The sequence below is a fragment of the Emys orbicularis genome, chromosome 2 (assembly GCF_028017835.1).
Source record: "Emys orbicularis isolate rEmyOrb1 chromosome 2, rEmyOrb1.hap1, whole genome shotgun sequence".
Classification (NCBI taxonomy): domain Eukaryota; kingdom Metazoa; phylum Chordata; order Testudines; family Emydidae; genus Emys; species Emys orbicularis.
In genome coordinates this window covers 36,859,754-36,884,574 of record NC_088684.1, presented here as the reverse complement: position 1 = coordinate 36,884,574, position 24,821 = coordinate 36,859,754, and the positions used below count along the sequence as shown (strand labels likewise).

At 43.8% G+C, this 24,821-nt stretch overlaps 1 protein-coding gene across 1 annotated transcript in view; it reads left to right on the top strand.

The window, feature by feature from the left end:
* Positions 1-437: 437 nt before the first annotated feature.
* The window catches only part of FZD6 (frizzled class receptor 6), a 29,577-nt gene continuing 5,193 nt past the window's right edge, over positions 438-24,821 (top strand). The window contains exons 1-4 of the mRNA XM_065398916.1: positions 438-566; positions 2,235-2,627; positions 18,774-18,970; positions 23,058-24,075. Of these exons, the coding sequence (XP_065254988.1) occupies positions 2,448-2,627; positions 18,774-18,970; positions 23,058-24,075 (1,395 nt within the window). The 5' untranslated portion in view covers positions 438-566; positions 2,235-2,447. The remainder of the gene's footprint in view (positions 567-2,234; positions 2,628-18,773; positions 18,971-23,057; positions 24,076-24,821) is intronic.

Below are 24,821 nucleotides of genomic sequence, written 5' to 3'. Positions count from 1 at the left end.
CAGCAGGGAGGGTGTGAGGACGGGCATGTATCGGGGAGGGTGGCCCCGCCCCCGCAACGCTGCGTCACGCCTCCCGAGCGCGAGCGGTGGTGACGGCGTGGGGCCTGGGGGAGGCCGCCTGAGGGGCCTGGGATCCCCGAACCGCTTGGGGGGTTGTGCCGTGTCCCCGGGCGGAGCTGTGTCCATGCCGGCCGGGGCAGCCTGAAGCGGGGACATGGAGCAAGTTCCTTGGTCCCGCCCCAGGCGCCGCTTCCCAGGGAGGGGCTGGAAACCAAGCCCCGGCGCCGAGCGGAGGCCGCAGCTGTAGCTCCGGGGCAAGGCGGTAGCTGAGCTGTGCCGCAGCGAACCGACCTGGGGGAGGGTGGTGGGGGGTTACAGTCGGCTAGTCCCGGCGGCCAGGCACGGGAGAAGCGCGGAGCGGTGAGAGTGGAGAGCCCGCGCCGGGACGCCTGTCTGCTGAACGTATTCCCCGCTGTAACCTAAGCGGCTGCGTGGAGGTGGGGGAAGTTCATTCCTCGCCTGGGAAGCCCCCTTGCCTGCTTAGAGCCATTGGACAGGTACCGGGGGTGAGTGAAGCTTCATCTGCCGCCTGACCGCCCCACTCAGCTAACGTTGATGGCTGTCGACCTCAGATTTAGCAAACCTGACCCATCGTGAAAGATTAAAAAAAACTCAGTGTTGACAAAAGAAAGGGAGACAAACACTTTTTGTCAGGGATGATCTAGCAGCTTGATTTAGTCCTGCCACAGCGTAGGGGCTGGACTTGATGACTTCTTGAGGTCCCCCTTCCAGCCAGGGGTGGCAGGTTTGTAGAATTTTTGGTGGTGCCCAGAACCTGCCCCCCCCCCCCAAACTCTGCCCTCCACCTGCCTAAGGCTCTGGGAAGGAGTTTGGGTGGGAGGAGGAGGTCTCGGGTACAGGCCCTAGGCTGGGGAGGGGTGCAGGCTCTGGGAGGGAGTTTGGGGGCAGGAGAGGTGTGTGGGAAGGGGTGGGGGTGCAGGCTCTGAGACTGAGTTTGGGTGCAGACTCTGGGTGGGGGGTGGGAGTATAGGAGGGGGTGATGGGTGCAGGCTCTGGGAAGGAGTTTGGGGATGGGAGAGGATGCAGGGGTGAGGGCTGTGGGTGGGGCTGGGGATGAGGGGTTTGGGGTGTGGGAGGGGCTAGGGCAGAGGGTAAGGGTGCGGGGGGTTGAAGGCTCTGTCTGGGGCTGGGGATGAGGGGTTTGGGTCATTGGTGAGGCTCAGGGCTAGGGCAGAGGGTTGGGGTGCAGGGAGGTAAGGGCTCTGGCTGGGGGTGCAGGCTCTGGGGTGGGGCAGGGCTTGGGATGAGTTTGGGGTGCAGGCAGGCTGCCCCAGGGCTGGGGCAGGAGAGGACTCCCCCCCCCCCCCCCCCAGCCCTCTCCCTGCCGGCAGCAGCAAGCTCTGGGGGAGGGCTCCCTCTCTCCCCTGCGGGCAGCACACTCACCCTGCACCACTGTCCCTGCACGTGCTCCTAGGGCCCCTCTCAGGTCCAGGAAGCCCCCTCACCTCCCCTGTGGTGGGTGCGGGCGGGGGGGAGAGAGGGGCTTCCATCACATGTGCGCCTCCTCCCCTGCTGCTGCCCCTCACTGTAGCCTCACTGGGGATGGGGCTGCCCCTTGCCCAGCGTGGGGCAGGAGCGGTGACTGTGGGTGGGGGGACTCCCTGTGCTGGTGTAGGTACCCACCGGAAAAGGGAAGGGTCCAAGGCAGAAGGGCAGGGTAAGGGCAGTCTGCCCTGCCAGTAGTGGATGGGGGGCACTAGGACCCTGTGGGAACAGTTGATGCCTGGAGCCATCTGAGGCAGACCAGAGTCAGCTGGAGCTGCGGGGCCCCAGGGGAGGTGAGCGGGGGTAGCAAGTGGGGGCTGGGGGACACTCGGGGGAGGTTTGGGAAGGTGGCAGGCAGAGGAGACACCCGGCCCCAATATTGGTGGAGCTGGGCCCCCGGGCCCTGAATACTGCTGGATCCTGGGCACCACAGGCCCATACAACTCCGTCCCTGCTTCTAGCCCTACATTTCTGTGATTTGGTGGCGTTACTCTTCATTTACACCAGTATCAAATGAGAGGAGAGTGAGGCCTGGGAAAAGTTGTCTTTTCATTTTACAGATTTATAGAAACCTGTTTTCTCTGCTGGAAAGTCTACTGTTTAATGTCACTTACTGGTCTTTGTACAGATAATTACAGCTGAGGTGCTATGTCTTTTTATTTTTACAGTTCACAAATAAGGAGAGAGAGATTTTTTCAAGGAATCAAGATTGTACAGAATGGGAAAGTCCCATGAGAAGCAAGGAGCTTGATCAGTTTTTCAGTGCTCTTTGTCCATGTTCTTCTAGAAGAAGAAAAGATGAAGATTGATTTCCTTATGAAAAAATAATCTCTGTAACCACTGACCAAAACTATGTGCTAAAATCAGAAATCTTGACAAAAATGGGAATATTTGTGTTTTTTGTGATTTACAGTTTAATCTTAACCCTGATACAAGGGCACAGTCTGTTCACCTGTGAACCAATTACTGTTTCCAGGTGTACAGGAATGACATACAATATGACATTTTTTCCAAATATGATGGGACATTATGATCAGAACACTGCTGCTGGCCAAATGAAGGTAAGTTGCCCCTCCCTGTTTTGTAATATTTGTTGCATTCGAGTAATATAACTGGGAGCAATTGGAAAGGAATGTTTTGTAAACAGATAAATCTTTCTGCCATCCTGTAATACTTGGAAGGGAAGGTAATGTAAAACAACTAACTGCCCATTTGAACACCTAGGAAGTGCTTCTCCACCCTGTTGCAGCCTCCTGGATGTGCAGATAGGGTGTATGACAGCTGTAGGCTGTCTTATGCAGACCCTTGCAAGCCTCTGTGTAGAAGGTGTGCAAAGAGGGGCCTGAGGAAGGCATGGGCATGCCAATAGGAGACAATAGCACATACTACTGTGGCTATTCTGGGCCTCTCTGGGTTGCACAGCCAGGGTTGTCAGAACTTAGAGCAACTCCCTGAAATGCCTAAATCATGTCCAGTGGCAAGTAGAACCTTGATCAGTCCAGAATCCAAAGGGTATAAAAGTAGCTTAAAGTTGCCTTTCCCACCCCTCCCAAGAAGCTTTGTTGTGTGCTCTGCATCAAGGAAACTGAGCACATAGTCTCATCCTACTTCCCATTGTTTGTTTCCTGATGTATCCTGACTGAACTTGAAAAAACAAACAAACTTGCATCTGTTTTGAGAGTTGATGAAAAGAAGCACTTTGTACACCCAAATAAATTTTCTGAAAACTTATAACACACTTAGTTTTTCTGGGAGCTTGCCATCTGCAGAAAAGCAGTTGTGATAGTAGCAGGAAAGTTCTTGTTGAGAGACTTGTAAAACAAGTTTCAAACCTGTTTTAATAATGGCTTAACGGGAGGGAAAAACCCTCCTAATACAGGGCTTGAAATACTTACCAGACATGTACTTGCCAGAGGCTAATGCAAAAGATGGAGGTGGCAGAGGGGCACAAGGAAAAACTCAAGCACTTTTATCAGGGGCTGAGGACCCAATAATGGATGCTACCAGCAGGCAGGCTGAGGGATTGAGTAACTGAAGCAATAAGGTGGGAAGAAAAAGCTCCTTTGTTTTTTCCAGTAAATTTGAGACCATGACCATCCTCCAGCTTCTGGTCAGTTTCACTGCTATGCTGAACCCTTTGGGCAGCAGTGGACCTGACAATCATGTCAATTCCTTACTGGTGCTAGGCTCTGGAGCTTTTCTCCGATGAAGAGACAATAATGGATGCTGGAAGAAGGATAGAGCAGCAGAGTCCCAGTCCCTCAACAGCTGCCAGTAGTTCTGCATGGCAACAGTGAAACTGACCAGAGTTGTTTAAGGTTGATTCTGCTGCTGCTTGGGGACAGTTCTGTATAGTGGCAGAGGCCTTGGAGTTGTGCATAAGTTAATGCTTGAATGGTTATCTTTGCAACCATAAGAGGTAGAAACCAATTATTTTTAAATTAAAGCTTAAATTCTGCAGGAACTTGTCTTTGTCCCCACCACCACCACTTCCATGAAAACGATCCTTATGCATAGCTATTTGGATTTTTCAAGACCCAGAAAGCAGGAATGTTTAAGGCACTGGGCCTAAATTAAGGTGATTCAGGGTCTAATCCTGACTTTGCCATAGACTTGTGTGACCTTGGATAAGTTTGTGCATGGAGGGGACACTCTATATGCAGCTGTCCCCAGCTTTGTGTGCAGAAGGGGGGGGGGGGGGGTCTGGTCTCCCTTGTTGGCACCATTTTGTTTTCTCTCATTGCTTTTGGCCTTGTGGAGGCCTCCACACAGGGCCCCGCTTCGGAATAATGAATGGGGACTTGGCAGGCCAGTGGGGAGAAAATCTTTCTCTCTCTGGCTTTGTGAAAAATCTGTGGTACGGATGATAGAGCCACAGGCTATATTACCTTATCTATATAGCCCACCTTCACTTTTCCATGGCCATCTAGAGGGGGAGAGGAAGTTGCTTGTATAGCTTCACTGGAGCTGGGGAGGCAAAGCTAGTGCTGAGGCACAGGGCCTCTGCACAGGTGGCTCTACCTTTCCCCTTTGTCTTATCCACTCCTTTGACAGGGTGATGTGGGGTATATTCCACGGTGGTTTTCTTTCTTCAGACCTTTCTCCCAAAAGAGAAGATGTGAGGGTGCTCTGCCTTAGTTCACCATCTGTGAATGGGCATGCCACTTCCCTACTTTGCAACAGAGTTGTATGGCTAAGTTCATTAATATATGTGAGGAGTTTGTATACTGTGACGGGTGACATAGCAAAGCCTAGTAATAAACTGATATAGAATTGGGCCCTAAAGATTCCCCCCCCTTTCTTAAATCACTATGAAAAGAGACTAAACTGTTCTTTCAAAAGTTTACAACTGAACGTTGACTTAATACAGCTTTGAAACTTCACTATGCAGAAGAAAATGCTGCTTTCCCTTTATTTTTTTTAGTAGTTTGTTTAACACAGTACTGCACTGTATTTGTGGGTTTTTTGTTTTTTTTTTTGTGACTGTGCTGCTGCTTGATTGTGTACTTGGTTCCAAATGAGGTGTGTGATTGACTGGTCAGTTCATAACACTGGTGTTCGTAACTCTGAGGGGCTCCTGTAAAGCTCATAATCCAAAAACAAATGCACAGTATTCTGTGATTAGCGTCACAAGTGATACCACTGTTCCTATTGCTGGTGGCCACCTGAAAAATCTAGGAAAAAAGAATGAAGGCCGCACTTAGAGGATAGGGTACTCTATCCTGAGAAGCAGTGACTCTGAAAATAATGTAGTGGTCATGGTGGATAATCAGCTGAACGTGAGCTCCCAATGCAACTCTGTGGCAAAAATGCTAATGGAATTTTTGGGATGTATAAACAGGGTAAGATCAGGGCGGTTATTATCTCTGTCTGGTGCTTGTGCAACTGCTATTGGAATACTGTGATTACATCTGGTGCCCACTATTCAAGAGGGATGTTGAAAAATTGTAGAGGGTTTAGAGGAGAGCCTCAAGAATGGTTACAGGATTGGAAAACATGCCAGATAGAGTTCCTTGAATTTTTCACTGTGTGTTTATATTAACAAAGGGAAGGTTAAGGGGTGACTTGATCACAAGTTATAAATGCCTTTGTGAGGATCAGAAATTTTGATAATGGGTCTTCTATCTAGCAGACAAAGGTATAACAAGATCCAGTGGTTGAAGGCTGAAAGTTGAAGCTAGACAAATTCAGACTAGAAATAAGGTAAATTTTAAACAGTGCGAATAACCAGTGGAACAGCTTACCTAGGATTGTGGTGGATTCTCAATCACTGGTAATTTTAAAATCAAGATTGGGTGCTTTTCTGAAAGATATGCTCTAGTTCAAACACGAATTAATTCAGGGAAGTCCTCTGGCCTGTGTTATGCAGGAGGTCAGGCTAGCTCATAATAGCCTTACAGTCTAAGAATAGGAAGCCCAGAAATATCAATTGTAATTATTTTTCAAAAAACATTGATTTTATTTTTCATTTTTCCTTATGAATTTTCAGATTGTTGGACTTCTCTCAGGCTATTTTGGTCTTATTTCTTAATTTAGGTCTGTTGAAACAAATGAAGTTGTTTCAGCTCAGACTCAGTAGAGAAAACAAAAGTCACCATCTTACAAAAATAATGTTCTATGCTGTGTGGTATTATAGCTATGTTGTTCCCAGGATATTAGAGAAGCAAGGCAGGTGAGGTAATGGAGCAACTTCTGTTGGTGAAAGAGACAAGCTTTCTAGCTTACACAGAGCTCCTTTTCACGTCTGGGAATTGTATTTAGCTGTGACTCTGAGTACAACAAAAAAGGCTCCAGAGGCGATCCCAGCAATTATAGGCTAGTAAGGCTAATGTCAGTACTGAACAAACTAGTTGAAACTATAATAGAGAACAAAATTGTCAGACATAGATGAACGTGATTTTTGGGGAAGAGTCAATGTGGCTTTTGTAAAGGGAAATCATGCCCCACCCATCTAATAGAATTCTTTGAGGGGGGTCAACAAGAATGTCCACATGGATGATCCAGATTTTCAGAAAGCCTTTGACAAGGTCCCTCACCAAAGGCTCTTAAGTAAAGTAAGCAGTCATGGAATAAGAGGGAAGGGAAGGTCCTCTCCTGGATCAGTAACTGGTAAGACACAGGAAACAAAGGAGTAAATGGCCTCTTTCAGAATGGAGAGAGGTAAATAGTTGTGGCCTGCAGGGGTCTGTGCTGGGACCAGTACTGTTCAACGTACTCATAAATGATCTGGAGAAAGGGGTAAACAGGCGGCAAAATCTGCAGATGACACAAAACTACTCACGATAGTTACGTCCACTGCAGACCATGAAGAGTTAAAAAAAGGATCTCACAAAACCGGGTGAGTGGGCAACAAAGTGGCAGATGAAATTCAATGTTGATGAATGCAAAGTAATGCATATATAAAATTATGGGGTCTGAATTAGCTGTTACCACTCAAGAAAGATCTTGGAGTCAATGTGGATAGTTCTCTGAAAACATCCACTCAATGTGCAGTGGCAGTCAAAGAAGCTAACAGTGTTGGGAATCCTTAAGAAAAGGGGTAGATAATAAGTAAGGCTAGGATTTAGTCACTGGTATTTTTAGTAAGTCATGGACAGGTCATGGGCAATAAACAAAAATTCACATCCCATGGCCTGTCCATGACTTTTACTAAAAATATCTGTGATTAAATATTGGGGGGGGGGGTGCTGGAAGGCATGGGGGGCCTGCTGCTGGGGGGTTGGGAGGGGCAAAAGGGCATTGCTGTTGGGGGAGGAGGTGTGTGGAGGGGGAGGAGTTGTGCTGGGGGCCAGCAGCCGCCCAGGCTGGCCAGGGACTGGTGCCGGGGGCCAGCAGTACCAGCGGCTGGAGCAGCAGCTGGTGTGGCTGTCCTGGAGGCCATCGAGCAGCTGGCTCTGGGGCCATCTGCTAGGGCAGTCCTGGGGTCAGCCACACTGGCCCCTGCAGAAGTCACGGAGGTCGTGGAAAGTCACAGAATCCATGACTTCTGTGACCTCCGTGACAGAGTCTTAATATTAAGACAGAAATTATCATATTGCCTCTATAAATTCATGGTACACCCACATCTTGAATACTGCATGCAGATCTGGTCACCCCCTCTCAAAAAAGATATATTGGAATTATAAAAGGGCAACAAAAATGATTAGGGGTATGGAACAGCTTCCATATGAGGAAAGATGAATAAGACTGGGACTTTTCAGCTTGGAAAAGAGATGACTAAAGGGGGATATGATAGAGGTCTATAAAATCATGACTGGTGTGGAGAAAGTAAATAAGGAAGTGTTAGTTACTCCTCATAACACAAGAACCAGGGGTCACCCAATGAAATTAATAAGCAGCAGGTTTAAAACAAAAGGAAGGACTTCTTCACACAATACACAATCAACCTGTGGAACTCTTTGCCATAGGATGTTGTGAAGGCCAAGCCACTTACAGGGTTCAAAAAAGAACTAGATAAATGCTTGGAGGATAGGTTCATCAGTAGCTATTAGCCAGGATGGGCAGTGATGATGGCCCTAGTTTCTGTTTGTGAGAAGCCAGGAATGGGTGACAGGGGTTGGATCACTTGATTACTTGTTCTGTTCATTCCCTCTGATGTATCTGGCATTGGCTACTGTTGGAAGACAGGATACTGGGCTAGATGGATCTTTGGTCTGACTCAGTATGGCTGTTCTGATGACTTGTCAACAACAGGGAAAGTGTCCATAATAGCTATAGCAGAATACATTATACAGCCAGAATAAACTATTATGAAGATGGAATAAACTACTCTACTACAGCTATGATGGTCAATTTCCCTGGGTAGACAAGCCCTAAATCTTTAGTTTTCCCAGGTCACCTGATTACTGGCAATAGCCTGCACAATTTTTCAGCCTTCATAGTATGTGCATCCTTAAGATATCTATAAATTTTATTTCTAGTCTTTACTTGTTGGTAAGTTGAGATATATGTAAATCAATCCTTCCTGCTAATCCATCACTTTTGTGTTTCTTCTTTGAACTCCCTTCAGTTTGTCAGTGTCTATGTGCTGATGGTCTGAAATTGTGAGCATTACTTTTAGAGAGACAAGGTAGGTGAGATAATATCTTTTGTTGGACTAACTTCTGTTGGTGGGAGAGACAAGCTTTCCATCTTACACAGAGCTGTTGTTCAGGTGTGGGAAATGTACTCAGTGCCATAGCTAAATAAAAGATGGAACAGATTGTTTAGAACAAGTAAACACATTTCAAAGGACCATTCAGGGTGAAGTGGCCTGCTTCCCCCCTATGATTTGAAAGGATTAAGGGGGGGGGGAGCTGGGAAGGAGGGTTAAGTGGGTCATAGATTGTTGTAATAAGCAATAAATCCAGTGTCTCTATTCAGTCCATGATTTTTAGTATATATTGCAAAGTTATAAATTTAAGCTTATAGGCTCATCTTTCAAAAGTGTTGTGCAGGTTTTCTTTGAGGAGGAGAACAGAGGTCAGATATAGAGTGGTGGCTTTGTGAAAAATGTTCACCCACAGGTGATTTGGTGTGTTAACAAAAGACAAGCTTAAATTAATAACTGCTAGATACTGAAAATCATGGACAATAGATTCACTGGATTTATTGCTTACTATAGCAATCTGTATAACCCACTTACTTCTTCCCCCACCCCCCCAGCTTCCCCCGCCCCTTTCCCCTTCTCCTTGAATGGTCCATTGAAATGTGTTAACTACTTATGCTAAAACAGCAACTTAAGAACGGCCATACTGGGTCAGACAAGTCCATCCAGCCCAGTATCCTATCTTCCGACAGTGGCCAATGTCAGGTGCATCAGAGGGAATGAACAGAATAGGTAATCGTGATCCATCCCCTGTTGCCCATTCCCAGCTTCTGGAAAACAGAGGCTAGGAACACCATCATGTGTGTTGGCTAGTAGCCATTGATAGGTCTATCCTCCATGAATTCATCTAATTCTTTTTTTAACCCTGTTATAGTCTTCTCTGGCAAAGAGTTCCACAAGTTGACTGTGTGTTGTGTGAAGAAGTCCTTCCTTTTGTTGGTTTTAAACCTGCTGCTTATTAATTTCATTGGGTGACCCCTGGTTCTTGTGTTATGAGGAGTAACTAACACTTACTTACTTTCTCCACACCAGTCATGATTTTATAGACCTCTATCATATCCCCCCTTTAGTCATCTCTTTTCTAAGCTGAAAAGTCCCAATCTTATTAATCTCCTCATATGGAAGCTGTTCCATACCCTTAATCATTTTTGTTGCCCTTTTCTGTACCTTTTATCAATTCCAATATAGTCCTTAGGCTCAATATCAGGAAAACTTCCTGGCTGTAAGATTCATTAGATTTTAATAGTTTTATAGAAGGAAATGATGTAAGGCCATTTCCAAAGTATTTTAAAATTAGACTATAGGCTATTTTGTGCTGTTTTTGTATAGAGAACAATCCTGCCCTGCTCAGGAATGGAAAAAATGATCTAATCTTGTATTTTCCATTTCTAAATTCTGAGGCAGGTGTTCATGTGTCTGTTATCTATGCTTACAGTAGAGAACTAAATGAATCTAGCTACAGCAGCAGGAAAAAATAAATTGACAGGCACTTTAATTCTTCTAGGATGTACCAAAAATATCACTTAAATTATTGAAGCACGGGTAGAAAATAAAATAAGGACAACACTTCTGTACCAAAAAACACTTCTGTATTTTTCCCCTTCTGTAAACTGAATCAATTTAATTTCTCTATTGACATAATAGATTGTAAAATGAAGAAAACAGTGGAGTTGGGAGAAATAAATCTTTCATGATTAGTTCAACATTAAACAACAAACCCATGCAACTGGTAAACATTGACATCTGTTTTTAAGTTACCGTATATCTTCAGCACATGGAGAGGGTTGGTAGGAGAAAGGAAATGCAGTGGCTACAAATAGGGAGTGTCAGGAAATCTGTAAGATGACTGTTTCAGAATATTAACACACTGAAATGTGGATAAATATTCTTTAAAAGTTGAAGTGAAAATTATCTGGAAGAAGACAAAGGAGATCATGGACTAAAATAGAAAGATTTTGCAGATTGTCTTAAAGAACAATATAGCATAGTGCTCACAAATAATAGTGGCACACCACCGATGTAAGATGCTTATATAAATTATTTAATGTACTTGTAATTTAAGACATTAATGTAATAAGGTGAAGCTTCACCAGAAGGTGAGAAAAAAAATTGAATTATAAATATAAAACTGACAAATACTATCCAAATTACCCTACAGGTGTCTAATAAAGCTAGCTTCAAGACTGGACTGCTTGCTATTAGTATGGCAAAGTGGTTTACTTTCTCCAGGGAAAAGTTGTTGGCTGTATCTCCTTAGAATCACTCCTGAAAGTTCAGGAGATGAGCAAATATCTAAACAAGCACCAGCATGAAAGGTAGTTAATTTATTTTTCTCTTTAGTGTAGAGTTTTATAATGTTGTTGTATTTTTCATTTAACAGCAATGCAGGTAGAAGATGGGAAATTGTTGGGAAGCATTTATTTGCATGATGTGATGGGTATGCTGACTTTTGCTGGCCCTTTAGATGGTGGTTTCAGGTGTATTTGTTTTAACCATTATGCAGAAGTGCATAAGGGATAACTTCATCTGTGTACAGTACATAGTGAAGATTAATCCACCAGTTTTGGTGTTAGTAGTGGTAAGCATGTCAGTAGGAAAAGTACTATGTCTTTATTTAACCTCAGGTCAGTATGGCTATTCATGTACTTGAAGTTAAGCATGTATGGAGCAGAAGGAAACGATCCCAGAGTTGAGACCTTCCTTCCAGAAGATGTCATGGTATCCTTTTGCACTGAGGATACCTCTGTGAGGGAGGGATCTCCAGTTATTAGGAAGAGACAGGTAATAGTAGTGGGGGATTCAATTATTAGGAACTTAAATAGCTAGGTTTGCAATGAACGGGAGAACCGTGTGGTGTCTTGCCTGATGGGTGCAAAGGTTGCAGATCTCTTGAGATATCTAGACAGACTTATGTGTAGTACTGAGGAGGAGCTGGTGGTCGTGGTACATGAAGGTACCAATGGCATAGGGAAGGATAGGAGAGAGGTCCTGAAGGCCAAATTTAGGCTGCTAGGTAAGAGATTGAAGTCCAGGACCTCCATGGTAGCATTCTCTGAAATGCTTCCAGTTCCACGTACAGGGCCAGTTAGACAGGCAAAACTGCAGAGTCTGAATGCGTGGATGAGATATCATGGGGCTGCAGTACTACACAGGTTTGGCCTGGCCACCCCTCCATCACGATAAGCATGGGGCAGCTAGGCCAAATTTGAGTGAGTTGTGCTACAACCCTTTGCATCAGGTCGCAATGCCAGTCACTGAGATTTGGCCTGGTCAAACGTAAGTGGCGCTCTGACCTGGCGTGCCAGTGATTTTGTTTTATGTTATTTTATACATTGTTGTTTTATGTTGTTTTGTATTTGCAAAAAGCATAGAGCTCTACCAGCTATATCCATTTATTATAGTATGGATATAAATATATGAAGAAGAACATAGTACCTGAACCCTGAGTTAGTTTTATCATCAGCTAGTTGAGGTTTGCCCTCCCACTGGAACAATTTATAAGGTTGTGATGGGTCACTGGAAATTTTTGAATGGCGATTGGATGTTTTTCTAAAAGATGATGTGCTCTAATTCAACCATAGCCATTGGACTTTAAGCAGGAATTAATTCAGGGAAGTCCTATGGGCTGTGTTATGCAGGAGGTCAGATTAGATGATCATAGTGGTCCCTTCGAGCCTTAAAACGTGTGTATCTGGGGTATATAATAAAGTTATTTGAAGGTCTACAGTGTATTTTTATTTTTGTCTCACATTTATGCTCTGTATAATCTACATGGAGAGAGCTATATATAACTGAAAGTTTTGCACAAAGATTTCAGATCTGTAGTGCTTAGAATAGAAGCATTCTGTTATGATTTGTTTTGAATTGTAAATTACAGATAGTGACATCTATAATTTAGGTTCAGACCTCAAAATGCAGTGTGGTGTTTTTTTGTTGTTTGTAATCCATTTGGGAAAGCTGGGATTTTAAATCACTGTACTTCAGTTTTTCACAGCAGCTACTTTTATTAAGATTTAAATGATTTCATATTTATACTGTTTCTAAACTTCGTGACCGTTTATAAAAAAAATTATTTTTAACTTGGAAGAAGTATAATAGGGAGGGCATCTTTACAACAATTAAATTATTTTAAAGTTCCTACTCTTACTACTACGTGTAAAATAACTGCAACAGGCCAAAGCCTAGAGAAATATAAAGAAAAACTGTGTGTGTGTGTGTGTGTGTGTGTGTGTTCAGAGGCACAAGGCAGTTAAATGGCCAACTCCTGTTGGCCTTCAATAGGAGTTAAGCAGCTAACTGCCCTTTGTGGCTTTGAAAATCTTTTCCCAGGTGCTTTGCTCCCTTCTGGTTGGAATTCTGACTAATGAAAGATGGGGATTCGAATGGAATTGTTAACACTCATAGCTACAGTAATGATAGTCATAGGTAGGGTTGCCAGACTTCCGGTTTTCGACTGGAACGCCCGGTCGAAAAGGGACCGAGGCGGCAGCATGCAGCGTCTCCCTGGCCACCCATGTGCCATGGGGCTGCAGGAACCTAGGAGCCGCAGAAAGTACGGCTGGGACCTTGAACCCCATCCCGCACCCCAATCCCCTGCCCCAGCCGGAGTCCTCTCCCACACTCAAACTTCGTCCCAGAACCCATACCCCCTCAACACCCTGACCTAGCCCTGAGCCCCATCCTGCACCCCAATCCCTCATTCCTAGCCCTACCCCAGAGCCTGCACCCCCAGCCAGAGTCCTCACCCCCTGCACTCCAACCCCCAGCCCAGAACCCCTCATTTCTTGCCCCACCTGGAGCCCATACCTGCACCCCAAACCACTCATCCATGGCCCCACCCCAGAGCCTGCACCTCCAGCCGGAGCCCTCACCCCCCTCCTGCACCCCAACCCCCTGCCACAGCCCGGTGAAAGTGAGTGAGGGTGGGGGAGAGCGAGCAACGGAGGGAGGGGGGATGGAGTGAAAAGGGGCAGGACCTTGGGGAAGGGGCGGGAAAGGAGTGTTCGGTTTTGTGCAATTAGAAAGTTGGCAACCCTAGTCATAGGTTACAGGACCAAAAGGGACCGCTATAATAATGCTGTCTGACCTCCTATTTAACACAAGCCAGAGCACTTCCCTGAATTAACTCTTGTTTGAACTAGAGCATATATTTTACATTTTGAGACCTGTCAGACAGTTTTTAATCCATTTAATTTCATGATAATTTGTATCATTCTAATTTTTAATCAAAAATTTGTGCTGTACCAATTCAAATGCCTTAGCCCCATTGTGCTAGGCGCTGTACAGACAGCGAACAAAAAGATAGTCCCTGCCCCTAAAGAACTTACAATCTAAGTATAAGACCAGAGACAACAGAGGGATACAGCCAACTCAACAGGAAAATACAAGGAAACAATGGGTATGTCTACACTTTGATCTGGGGGTGTGATTCCCAGCTCAGCTGCTACCCAGGGTTTTTCAGAACCCACAGCACTGGTAACTTAACTGTTTTACTCCAGGCAGTGTCAGGAATAAATCAATGGGAACACAGCAATTCCGTCTGATAAAAGATTAATGCAAGTAAGCGTGCTCTATCTAATACTGCAGTTTATTAGATTTAAACACACACAGACATAAAAAAATTAGGTTTAGAACATCCCAAATATTTACCTAAAATCCGGAACAGTATTGAGTAATTAATAGCAGGTTCACAGGGACCAGTTGCTCACCTGCTAGGGAGAAAAGTCGTCAGGAAAAAATCTCTTAAGATGGCTTCAGAGGACTGCTCCAAAGTACACTGCATTAGCTAGTCTTGTATAACTAACTTCTACAAAATTCATAGGTCATAGTGACCCCTACTCAATCAGCACTTTTCCTAACTTTCAGTAAACTACTTATCAACAAACATTCCTAACATCATAAACTTCTATATCAAAGGTGCCCAAATCCAAGATTTTCGTCCACCGAGGTTTTCAGTCTCAGTTGTTGACTTTTCTTTCCCCTCCTCCCATTCTAATTAGCAGAAACTGCCAGTTAGTTTTGACCTTGCTTCTAAAAGCCTGCTTTCCATTTAACCCTTAACTATGTGGTGTTCTATTTATTAATTCATGGTGGCTGAATGCACATATTATGATTGCAGTTAGCTTGATCAAATCTTGGGGTACAAATACCCCTCAAATCCAGGGCAACACAAGTAAACAAACTCATGCTAGCTCTCATTGAGCGAGTGCATTAAAAATAGAATGTAGCCACAGCTGCATGAGCTGCAGGATGAGCTAGTCAACTCGAGTACATGCCCATTTGAGACCCTAGGCATGTACTCAGGATGGCTAGCCTGTACCACTGCTGATACTGCCACAGCTACACTCTATTTTTAGCATGCTAGCTTCTCCAGGCATGAGAGACATCATGGGAGGTGCTTGTTTGAAAATTTATGAAGCGGGCAAAGGAGGCTGACATGATGGACTGATCGAAGACAAGAGTCAACCTTTCTGTACTGAATGAGAGATGAAGGTAGGGTAGGAATAGGCTGTGAAGGGCTTTGAAGATTAACAAAAATAGTTTGATACGATAGAGAAGGGGGAGCCAGTGGACTGATGCAAAGAGAGGGTTCAAGACATGGTCAAAGCTATGCATAGGAAAATGATTTTTGCAACAGTATTCTGAATGGATCTCAGCGGGGCCAGATTGCATTTGTCAGGACCAGAGAAAATATTGTGGTAATCAAGATGTGAGATGATGGCTGGGCAAGAGCTTTAGCTGTGTGGGTGGATAGGGGAAATTTTATGTTAGAGATATTACATCAACACTGTTACCTTTATCAACCAAACTTGTAATCTCATGGAAAAAAAGATACTGGGTTAGTTTGACAGGATCTGTTTTCCATAAACCCATTTTCCATGACTTTCTGGGACCTCCATGACTTCTGCAGTTGCAACAGCGGTCCTGGGGGTGGCCCTGGAGCAGCTGCCCTGGAGCAGCTGTCCCAAAGCAGTGGTCCCCTAAGGCTCCCCCTCCCCCCCCCCACCCCCCACCCAAGCAGCTAAGACTTAGTCAAGGGTATTTATAGTAAAAGTCATGGACGGGTCACGGGCCATGAATTTTTGTTTATTGCCTGTGACCTGTCCATGACTTTTACTAAAAATATCCATGACTAAATCTTAGCCTTAGTAATTCTCAATAGATCAAAGAACTGGTTGAAATAAGAATACAAGGAGGGAATGAGGACTCATACAGAACCCCTGGCATGGCAGGGAAGAAATAATGGACCCTGAAATGGGGGCCCACACAGAACCCCTACTATGGGGGTGGGGGAATGAGGGGCCCAGGCATGGGTGGGAAGGGGGAGATACAGAGCCCTGGCATGGGAGGGGGCTATAGTGACAGATGAGCCCCCTGGCCTGCCTCCTCAGCAGAAAGTGCTCAAGTCTTAGGGTTCCAACAGAAGACAATTGCAAAGACAGGTGGTCAAGTGCACATACTTTCATAAAGCATTACTTTCTGTAATGGAATCTGCAGATGAAGCGCACAGCCAGACTGTTCCATGGCGTAGTGCCAACTTAACATTTTTTATTTTTAATGAGGGGCTTTTCTGTTATTCTTACTGTTTTATCTTCCCCATCCCAAGCACACCTCTAAATTTTATTACTTATGTATCATGAAGATTGTTGGACATGTAGTTTTGTGAGGAAAAAAATGTATGTATTTGTCAATTTATTTTCTCTTAAATAGCATGTCCACCAATCCCATTCTCCCTCAGGGGATCTTTACTGTTGAACGTTAAAGCATCTTGGTTTGAAAAACAGCTTGTTAATGTTAAAGTTTCCATTGCAGAGTCAAAAATTGACTTCTCCCTATCCCAATCACTGACTGACAGCTTTAGAATTGTTTCTAGCTGCCAGAAGGTATAATAAGGATTGGGAGGCATATCCATTAATTGGAAAGAAATAGATGGGTAACAATTTTTCCTTTCTGTCCCCATTTGCTTATACCATACATTCTGCTCCATTGTGAGAACTCCTCATATTCATCCGATTTATCTACAGATTTTCATATGGGTCATATATTATTTCAACTTTCCTGCTATACATATTTGACTACTAGTTGGAGACATAACTTAGTACAAATATTACCTGCATCTTGGAGGGTGGTTTTTGTTTTGTTTTGTTTTTTTTACAGTAACACAAAAAGAGACCTATTTAATCAAGTAGCTGTCCTAGTTTAGGTATATTACTTGGTATATATTGTCAATATAATGGCAAATAAACCCTCAAAATTAGCAGTAACTAGTGGATGGGACTGCAGTCTAAATTAAACCATGGTTTTACCTAGTAATCAATTTGGTATAACATAAATAACAAGTTATTTTTTCCTCTAGTAGGCCCGCCTGCCTGAAAACAGTGCATTAAGCTATTACTAAAGTTGTATTTAATTTTATGCTAGTAGTTGCTAGGTAAAAGTGGTTACCAGTAATTCAATGTCTTACTTTATGTAGTGAAGATATAAACTCGGAACACTTTGACAGAGGAATGCTGGCCTGTTTTTGAGTTTTGGAATATATTATATAGAAAATCAATAATGTTACTTAATTACATTAATCATAACAATTCTCAGACATTCAGATCCCATGGTGATGAATGTGATATATCTTGGCCAAGATTTTTAAGTAAATGGGAGCAGCTAGGTTGTCAGCAGTTCTTAAAACCAGGCCACTTATTTAGGTGCCTCACTATGAAATTAGGATCCTAACTTTAGGCACCCATTTTTGAAAATCTTAGTCTTAGAAAACACTTGTAGGTGTATAGTACTATCCTCATTTCACAGATAGGGAAATTGAATTAGAGAGGTTGCCACTGGGCTAAGATATCAGAGTAGAGTTACGGTTAGCGATGTTAACAGAACTCAGAAGTCCTTTATTCCAGTCATTCAGATCACTAGTTAAATCCTTTTTTATAACTGTCAAACAAGTAGTCTTTTTTCATAATATCTTTTCAAATCCACATGAAAGTAAAATGAGAACCATAGTGATTAAAATTATTTGAAGTATTGTTGTAGCCATGTTAGTTCCAGGATATGAGAGAGACCAAGTAGGTGAGGTAATATATTTTATTAGGCCAACTTCTGTTGGTGAAGGGATAAGCTTTCAAGCTACACACAGCTCTTCTTCAGGTCTGGAAAAGGTAACGAGAGTGTCTGAGCTAAAATACAAGGTGGGACAGATTGTTAAACACAAGGGGTTCACACATTCTGTAGGAGACCACTTAAAACGAAGTGGACAATTAAGGGTTAGCAGGCTGTAGGGCAGGAGTGGACTGTGGGCCAAATCCAGACTGCCAAAGGCTTTTAACTGGACTGTGCAACTCTGGGGGGGCCATGGACAGTTAGTGCAGGGGAGAGGGGTTAGTGTGGGTAGAGAAGTGACTGGCAGTGTTCTTGAGCTTGGGAGAGCTGGGGCTGCAGGGTAAGGTGGAGGAGCTTGCACCAACACTCACCCTGCTGCTGCCACCTCCACCACCCTTTGGCCACCACCGCCTGCGACTGAGGAGCTGGAGTGAAGGCGCTCGACTGCCTGTCCCACAGGGGCCACAGCGTGCTCAAGTGGCCAGAAGGCACAACTGCAGCTCAGTCCTGCCTGCAGTTTAGCTCAACTGTGGCAACCATGCTTTGTGTGCCCCTGGTCAAAGAGGGTGCCATTTAGGGAGGGCAGGGGGTGCACCTGCCCCCCCTGGTTTCGTGTCACCCCCTGGGTGGCCAGGGCTCCCACTGCCCCAGAAGGTACCCGGGACAGACATGTAACTCCCTAAATGGAGCCCCGGCCAGTGCCCAGGGCTGACAGTGGGAGCCCCGGCAGGCAGCCAGGGCTGACACATAACTCGGGGTGGGAGTGTGTGGGCCCCCCCCCCATCCACCTTCCCTAAATGGAGCACTGCCAGGCTGGAGCCCTTCCCACTGGAGTCCGGACCTTGACTATACCTTGACCAAGAAATTTCGACCTTCACAAAAAATATTTGACTACCCCTGCTGTAAGGTGTGTTACAAATCCATAAAATCAGTGTCTCTGTTAAGTCCATGGTTTTTAAATTTGCTGATCTGTTTCTTTTAAAAATTACTAATCAAAATCATTCTTTTTTTTTTTGTAAAGCCTTTTCTTCCTCTTGTGAATCTCCACTGTTCTCCAGATGTCCACACATTTCTGTGTAAAGCATTTGTGCCTGCCTGCGTGAAGCAAATTCATGTGATTCACCCTTGTCGAAGACTTTGTGAGAGAGTATACTCCGACTGTAAACAGTTGATAGACACTTTTGGGATCACCTGGCCGGAGGAACTGGAATGTAACAGGTGTAGTACCTTTTAATCTGACAGGCAATGAAGGTGACATTTTCAAACACTCCAGATTTGACCCACAGCTGAACTGAAAGTCTGAGACAGAGAATATGTTAATATCTGCTTCAGAGTAGTCCCCACATCAGTGGGGACCCTGAGAGGTTACCTGAGCAAGAGAGAAATTTCTCTTCAAGAAACTTTATTAAACTGATTTCCTGTTAGTGATTTTGTCTCGGTACAAAATGCTTAAAACATATATTTGTCTGCTTCCTTATCTGTAAAATGGGATAATAGTACTTACCTACTTCACAGAGGTTTTATGAAGAATTATAGAGTTTAAGGTCAGAAGGGACCACCATATCATCCAATGTGACCTCCTTACTCCTGAGGGAATTCTGCACCAAAAAAAAATTAAAAATTCTGCACAGAATATTCTAAAATCGATAAAATTCTGCAAATTGTATTTGTCAATAAATAAATGTGGAGGCTGCAACATGGCAGTGGGGAGCACAGGCCACTGGCTACATGGAGGTGGAAGATCACCCTGCAGCCCCTCCCCCAGGATACGGACTCAGCAGTGAGGCAGCACCTGACCCTGACACAACGCAAGGGCCAGTTCTGCTCCAGAAACACCACAGGGCCCTGCCTCTACACCCAGACTCACCAGGTGTGGGGCAGGCAGGTTCAGCCTGGCCGATCGAAATGTGGAGGGGCTTAGTGTGGGGGAATCCAGGTGTGGGTTGAGAGAGTTCTGTGTGGGGCAGTTTGTGTGCGGGCAGCTCTGGGGGAGTCCAGGTTTGGGGGGATTGGATGCACAGGGGCTTGTTGGGGGGGTTCCATGTTCAGAAGTGATGGAACTCTGCAGAGGGGTCCAGGTGAAGGTGGTTGAAGTTCAGCATGGGGGGGGTCTGGGTGTGGGGGGATGGGGCTCAGAAGGGGGGGTCAGGTGTAGAGGGCTCAGTGAGGGGGTCTGGGTGCTGGGGGAGTGGGGCTGTGTGGGGGGCTCTGTGAGGGGTGGTCCAGGTGCAGGAGGATGGTGGTGTTTGAGTGCAGAAGGCTCAGCGAGGGGTGGTCTGGGAGCAGGGGTGGGGATCTGTATGCAGGGGGTGAGGCTTGGAAGGGTGGGGATTCGGATGTGTGTGGGGGGGTGAGGCTCAACAGGGGTCTGTGTATGGGGGGGTCCAGATGCACAGGTTGTGGGCAGTGGGAGTAGCTCCCCATACAGTGACCTCTACTCACACAGCTGAGGAGCAATGTGGCAGGAAACAGGGTGTGTGTAAGGAGTTTCCTGCAGCCGGGGGAGGTTTTTGGAGGTGAGTTTGACCCAGCTGTGGCTGCTCCTTGCAGGGGAAGAAGTCCCATCCTCCCCCAGCCTAGCTGGGACTAGCAACTGGGCCCAGCACAGGGTAGGAGTCACCGGCTGGGGCATACCCAGCCCCACCCCCTGCAGTGATTTACCTTTTCGCCAGCTGCTGTGGGTGCCTGAAATGACGCACCCGCTCTGCTGGAGAGGGGCATGTGACCACTCTTGCAGCTTCCCTTTGCTTCCCTGTTATAAAGTAATTTTTCTGCAGGGAAGCAAAGAAATCTACGGGGGACATGAATTCTGCGCACACGCAGTGGTGCAGAATTCCCCAGGCTTAACCTCCTGTATATCCCAGGTCATCAACACCACCCAGCACACACACACACTAAACCCAACAACCGAAATTAGACCGAAGTATTACAGCCCCCAAAGAGTAACTGTACAGTACTATGAAATATAAATCACTCTGTCTATACATCACTAAGTACCAGAAGGCTTTTATTTTAATCTTAACCACTTAGCTGAACAAATTAAACTTCCCATTACTTTATCTATGCTGCATGCCAATATTCAGTATTTCACAAAAATCTTATCTTTGTCTGTTTCTTTTAACCCCCAGAGAGAGAATCATAGATTTTAGGCCCTGAAGGGATCATTATTATCATTTAGTCTGAACTCCTGCATGATAAAGGAAATTGAACCTCACCCAGTAATTTCTGTTGGCAACTATAGCATTTGTTTTTGAAAGGTATCCAGTTTTGATTTAAGACTTCAAGTGATTGAGAATGCACTACGTCCTTAGGGAAGATGTTCCAATGGTTAATTACTCTTACTTAAAATCAAATACTCAGTTTTTTCCAGGAACCATTGCATCTCTAAATTATTCTACTACTGACAATAGTAACTTAAAGTTAATACTTTCTACTGCTCATATGCAAAGTGAGGTGGTTCTTAACACAGAGTCCATAGCACAAAAAATACCTTTGGACTCAGCAGTAACTGCCACTGTTGTTGGCAGCCTCAGAAAGGCCAAAGACTGAATGAGCCTACAGAGTGTTAAGAGAGACAGGCACTAATGAGAACCCTAAGATAGACACTCCTTAGAGATGACTCCACCAGAACAAGGATAAAGCAAATTGGTATGTTGGTGAGATAAGCTTGTACTGGTGCAGTGCATGATGTTCCTGCTGTATGGTTAAAAAGGACTTCAGTCTCTAGAATTCTCAGGCCAATCTAATTTGTCCAAAAGAACCTTTATTAACGGTGGTGATGAAACAAAGAGCCCAAGCTGAGTTTGTCCATCTGGCATTTAGGGGGGAAAAACCTTTCTACTTTTAAACTGAGCACATTTCTTATGGAAATCACTGAGAAATCATGATCATGGAACTCCACCATGCCATTTTTACAGAGGCACTCTTAATCTAATCTCACTCTCATGGATTAATTGTGGAACTCAGACTCATTGGTGAATAGTTGCACACATGAGTAGACCCATTCTGAATAAGTGTGTTCCTACTCGAGTAAAGATTGCAAAATCTAGCCATAAGATAAGTCCATCACCTGCTAATGCAGAAATGGTCATTATAAAACAGATTGTTATTTTGTCCAATCAAATTCTAAATGTCACAAGCTATATTTAAATTAACTTTTTTTAAAGTTAGAGGAAAAAATAATTACAATTGTGTTCAACTTTTATACTAGCTCTCCTTTTATTTTTCCTGTTTCTTTCAGTTAGGTAATTTCCAGTAATGTATTATGAATATCAAAGTCCTTATCAGTTCTATGATAGACAGTCCTCACCATTTGACTGCCTCTGTAAATATTTTCCCCCTGAGGTAAAGTGTTATCGGCTGATATAAAACCAAGCAGATCCATTAGTGAAGGCAGAGTTAAGGTTAAAAAGGTCATCTCTCCATTTCTAATAATGAGTCTTTCCCTTTTTGAATGGATTTACACGGCTATTATTGTGAGACTTCTACAGAATGTTCTAAATTCCCACTAGCCTGAATTGTTTATCCCTTCTTTGATCTCATAGTCTTGATCTCTCGATTTCAAATTAATTAGCACAGGAAGGGGCCTTACAGAGCTGAGAACAAGAGCAGGAAGAAGTGTGGAGCCACTGGGTACCATGGGAAAAAAGCTTTCTGAGAGTAGGTGATTTGAAACACAATCAAACCACTATTGTCAGCCGTTAAACATTGGGCTGGTCCAATAAAAGCAATGATATTTCCATCGGTATATCCCAGATGTTCAACATTCCACTCCTATATTCGGATTGGAGCTTGTGAATCTCAAACAACAATTTGTCAACCAGATATAAAAATCTATGATGGGTGTTTTTCACGAGTTTACATATATATATTTTGATGTGGAATAAGACCAGTAAAGAAACAACTGCAAAATGTCTTTTTTTTTTTTAATTTAAGAATCTGAAGTGTTTCATAACCAGGACCGGCTCTAGGCACCAGCAAACCAAGCACGTGCTTGGGGCGGCACAATTCCAGGGGCAGCCCTGTTCATAACCAACTGAATACAAAACCAAGGTTTTGTAAAGAATAGTTAGCTTGTGTTCAACTGTTCTTCTAAACTTAACATTAAAGATTTTATTTAACTCTGCTAAAAGTTTTTTCTAAATGCCACCTGATTTTGTTCTCATAAGCTAAGTTTTGGATCATGTATAAAAATATATTACTCAGAAACAGTTTTTTTCACACTTAGGAAGAATAGCAGTAAAATAAGGGAATACTTGATAGTGGAAGAGTATTAATGTACATGCACTTTTCTTAATCTGTGTAGACTGGAGGATTGTGATGAAACTGCTCCTGTCACTGCTGCTGTAACCACAGAGGTCCATGGAACACAGAAGACCCCAGGGCAGGCTCGAAGGGACTATGGATTTTGGTGTCCACGGCATCTGCAGACTTCCAATGGACAAGGCTACAAGTTTTTGGGAATTGATCAGTGTGCACCCCCATGTCCCAATATGTACTTCAAAAATTATGAGCTGGATGTTGCCAAAAGCTTCATTGGAATAGTTTCAATTTTTTGCCTTTGTGCTACTCTGTTCACATTCTTGACTTTTCTGATTGATGTTAAAAGGTTCAGATACCCAGAGAGACCAATCATATATTATTCAGTCTGTTACAGTATAGTGTCTCTGATGTACTTCATTGGCTTTTTGCTGGGAAATAGAACTGCTTGTAACAAGGCAGATGAAAAGTTAGAAATTGGTGAAACAGTTGTTCTTGGCTCTCAAAACAAAGCCTGCACTGTCCTTTTTATGGTTTTGTATTTTTTCACTATGGCAGGAACGATATGGTGGGTGATTCTTACGATCACTTGGTTCCTAGCAGCAGGAAGAAAATGGAGCTGTGAAGCTATTGAACAAAAGGCAATGTGGTTCCATGCAGTTGCATGGGGCATACCTGGTTTTCTCACCATTATGCTTCTTGCAATGAACAAAGTTGAAGGGGACAATATCAGTGGAGTTTGCTTTGTTGGTCTCTATGACCTGGATGCATCTCGATACTTTGTCCTTTTGCCTTTGTGCTTTTGTGTTTTTGTTGGTCTCTCTCTCCTTTTAGCTGGAATTATTTCTTTAAATCATGTGCGGCAAGTCATACAGCATGATGGCAGAAACCAAGAGAAGCTAAAGAAATTTATGATTCGAATTGGAGTCTTTAGTGGCTTATACCTGGTACCACTGGTGGCACTTCTTGGATGTTATGTTTATGAGCAGATATATAGGAGAATCTGGGAGACCACTTGGGTCTTTGACCATTGTGATCAGTACCATATTCCCTGTCCTTACCAGGTAAGGAGTAATGTTTTGTTTCATTCATATTGTAATGTTAACATAAAAAAGGCACTGAAATGCATTATGATATTTGTAACAACATTTAGTGGGTAGACTGTAAGTTAAGAAAGCCAGTGAAATGCACACAATATAAAATTCATAGACCAGTTAAATATTTAAATAAATTGACTGAACCAATATTTATGTTGAAATCTCTAGCTAATCAGGTTGATGGCACTTAGCACTTAAAATCTTTTTAGAGTAATGAGTTTAAATTTTTAAGTTATTTGAACTTAATCATAAAAAATTGTTCATGGTGGAAACTTTCTACATAATAGGCAGCTATTCCTAAAACTACTGCCCCAAATTTTCTAATTTAGGTGCCTAAAGTTACTCAGCATTTCTGAAAATGAGGCTGCCTTGAAATATGTACCTAAATATGGATTTAAGCAACTAAGTTTAGCCATTCGAATTAGAACATTTTGGTCAGAGCCACATTTGATTAAAATCAGTTTTGTCTTTTCTTAAGTTGTACAAGTACAAAATACTGAGCTTTTCACTCTTTATTTCTCACAACTATGACTACATATGTCCAAGCTGATTTTTGGTAATGTGGACTTAAGTTTTAGAAATGTTAAAAATATATATCTTAAATTGCTGATATGTTCAAGTTTAAAATTTGACTTTTGATTTAAAAATTGTCTTCAGAAAGACTTTAATATGCATACCAACTGCACATGTGCAGTACTCTCTATGGATTACAT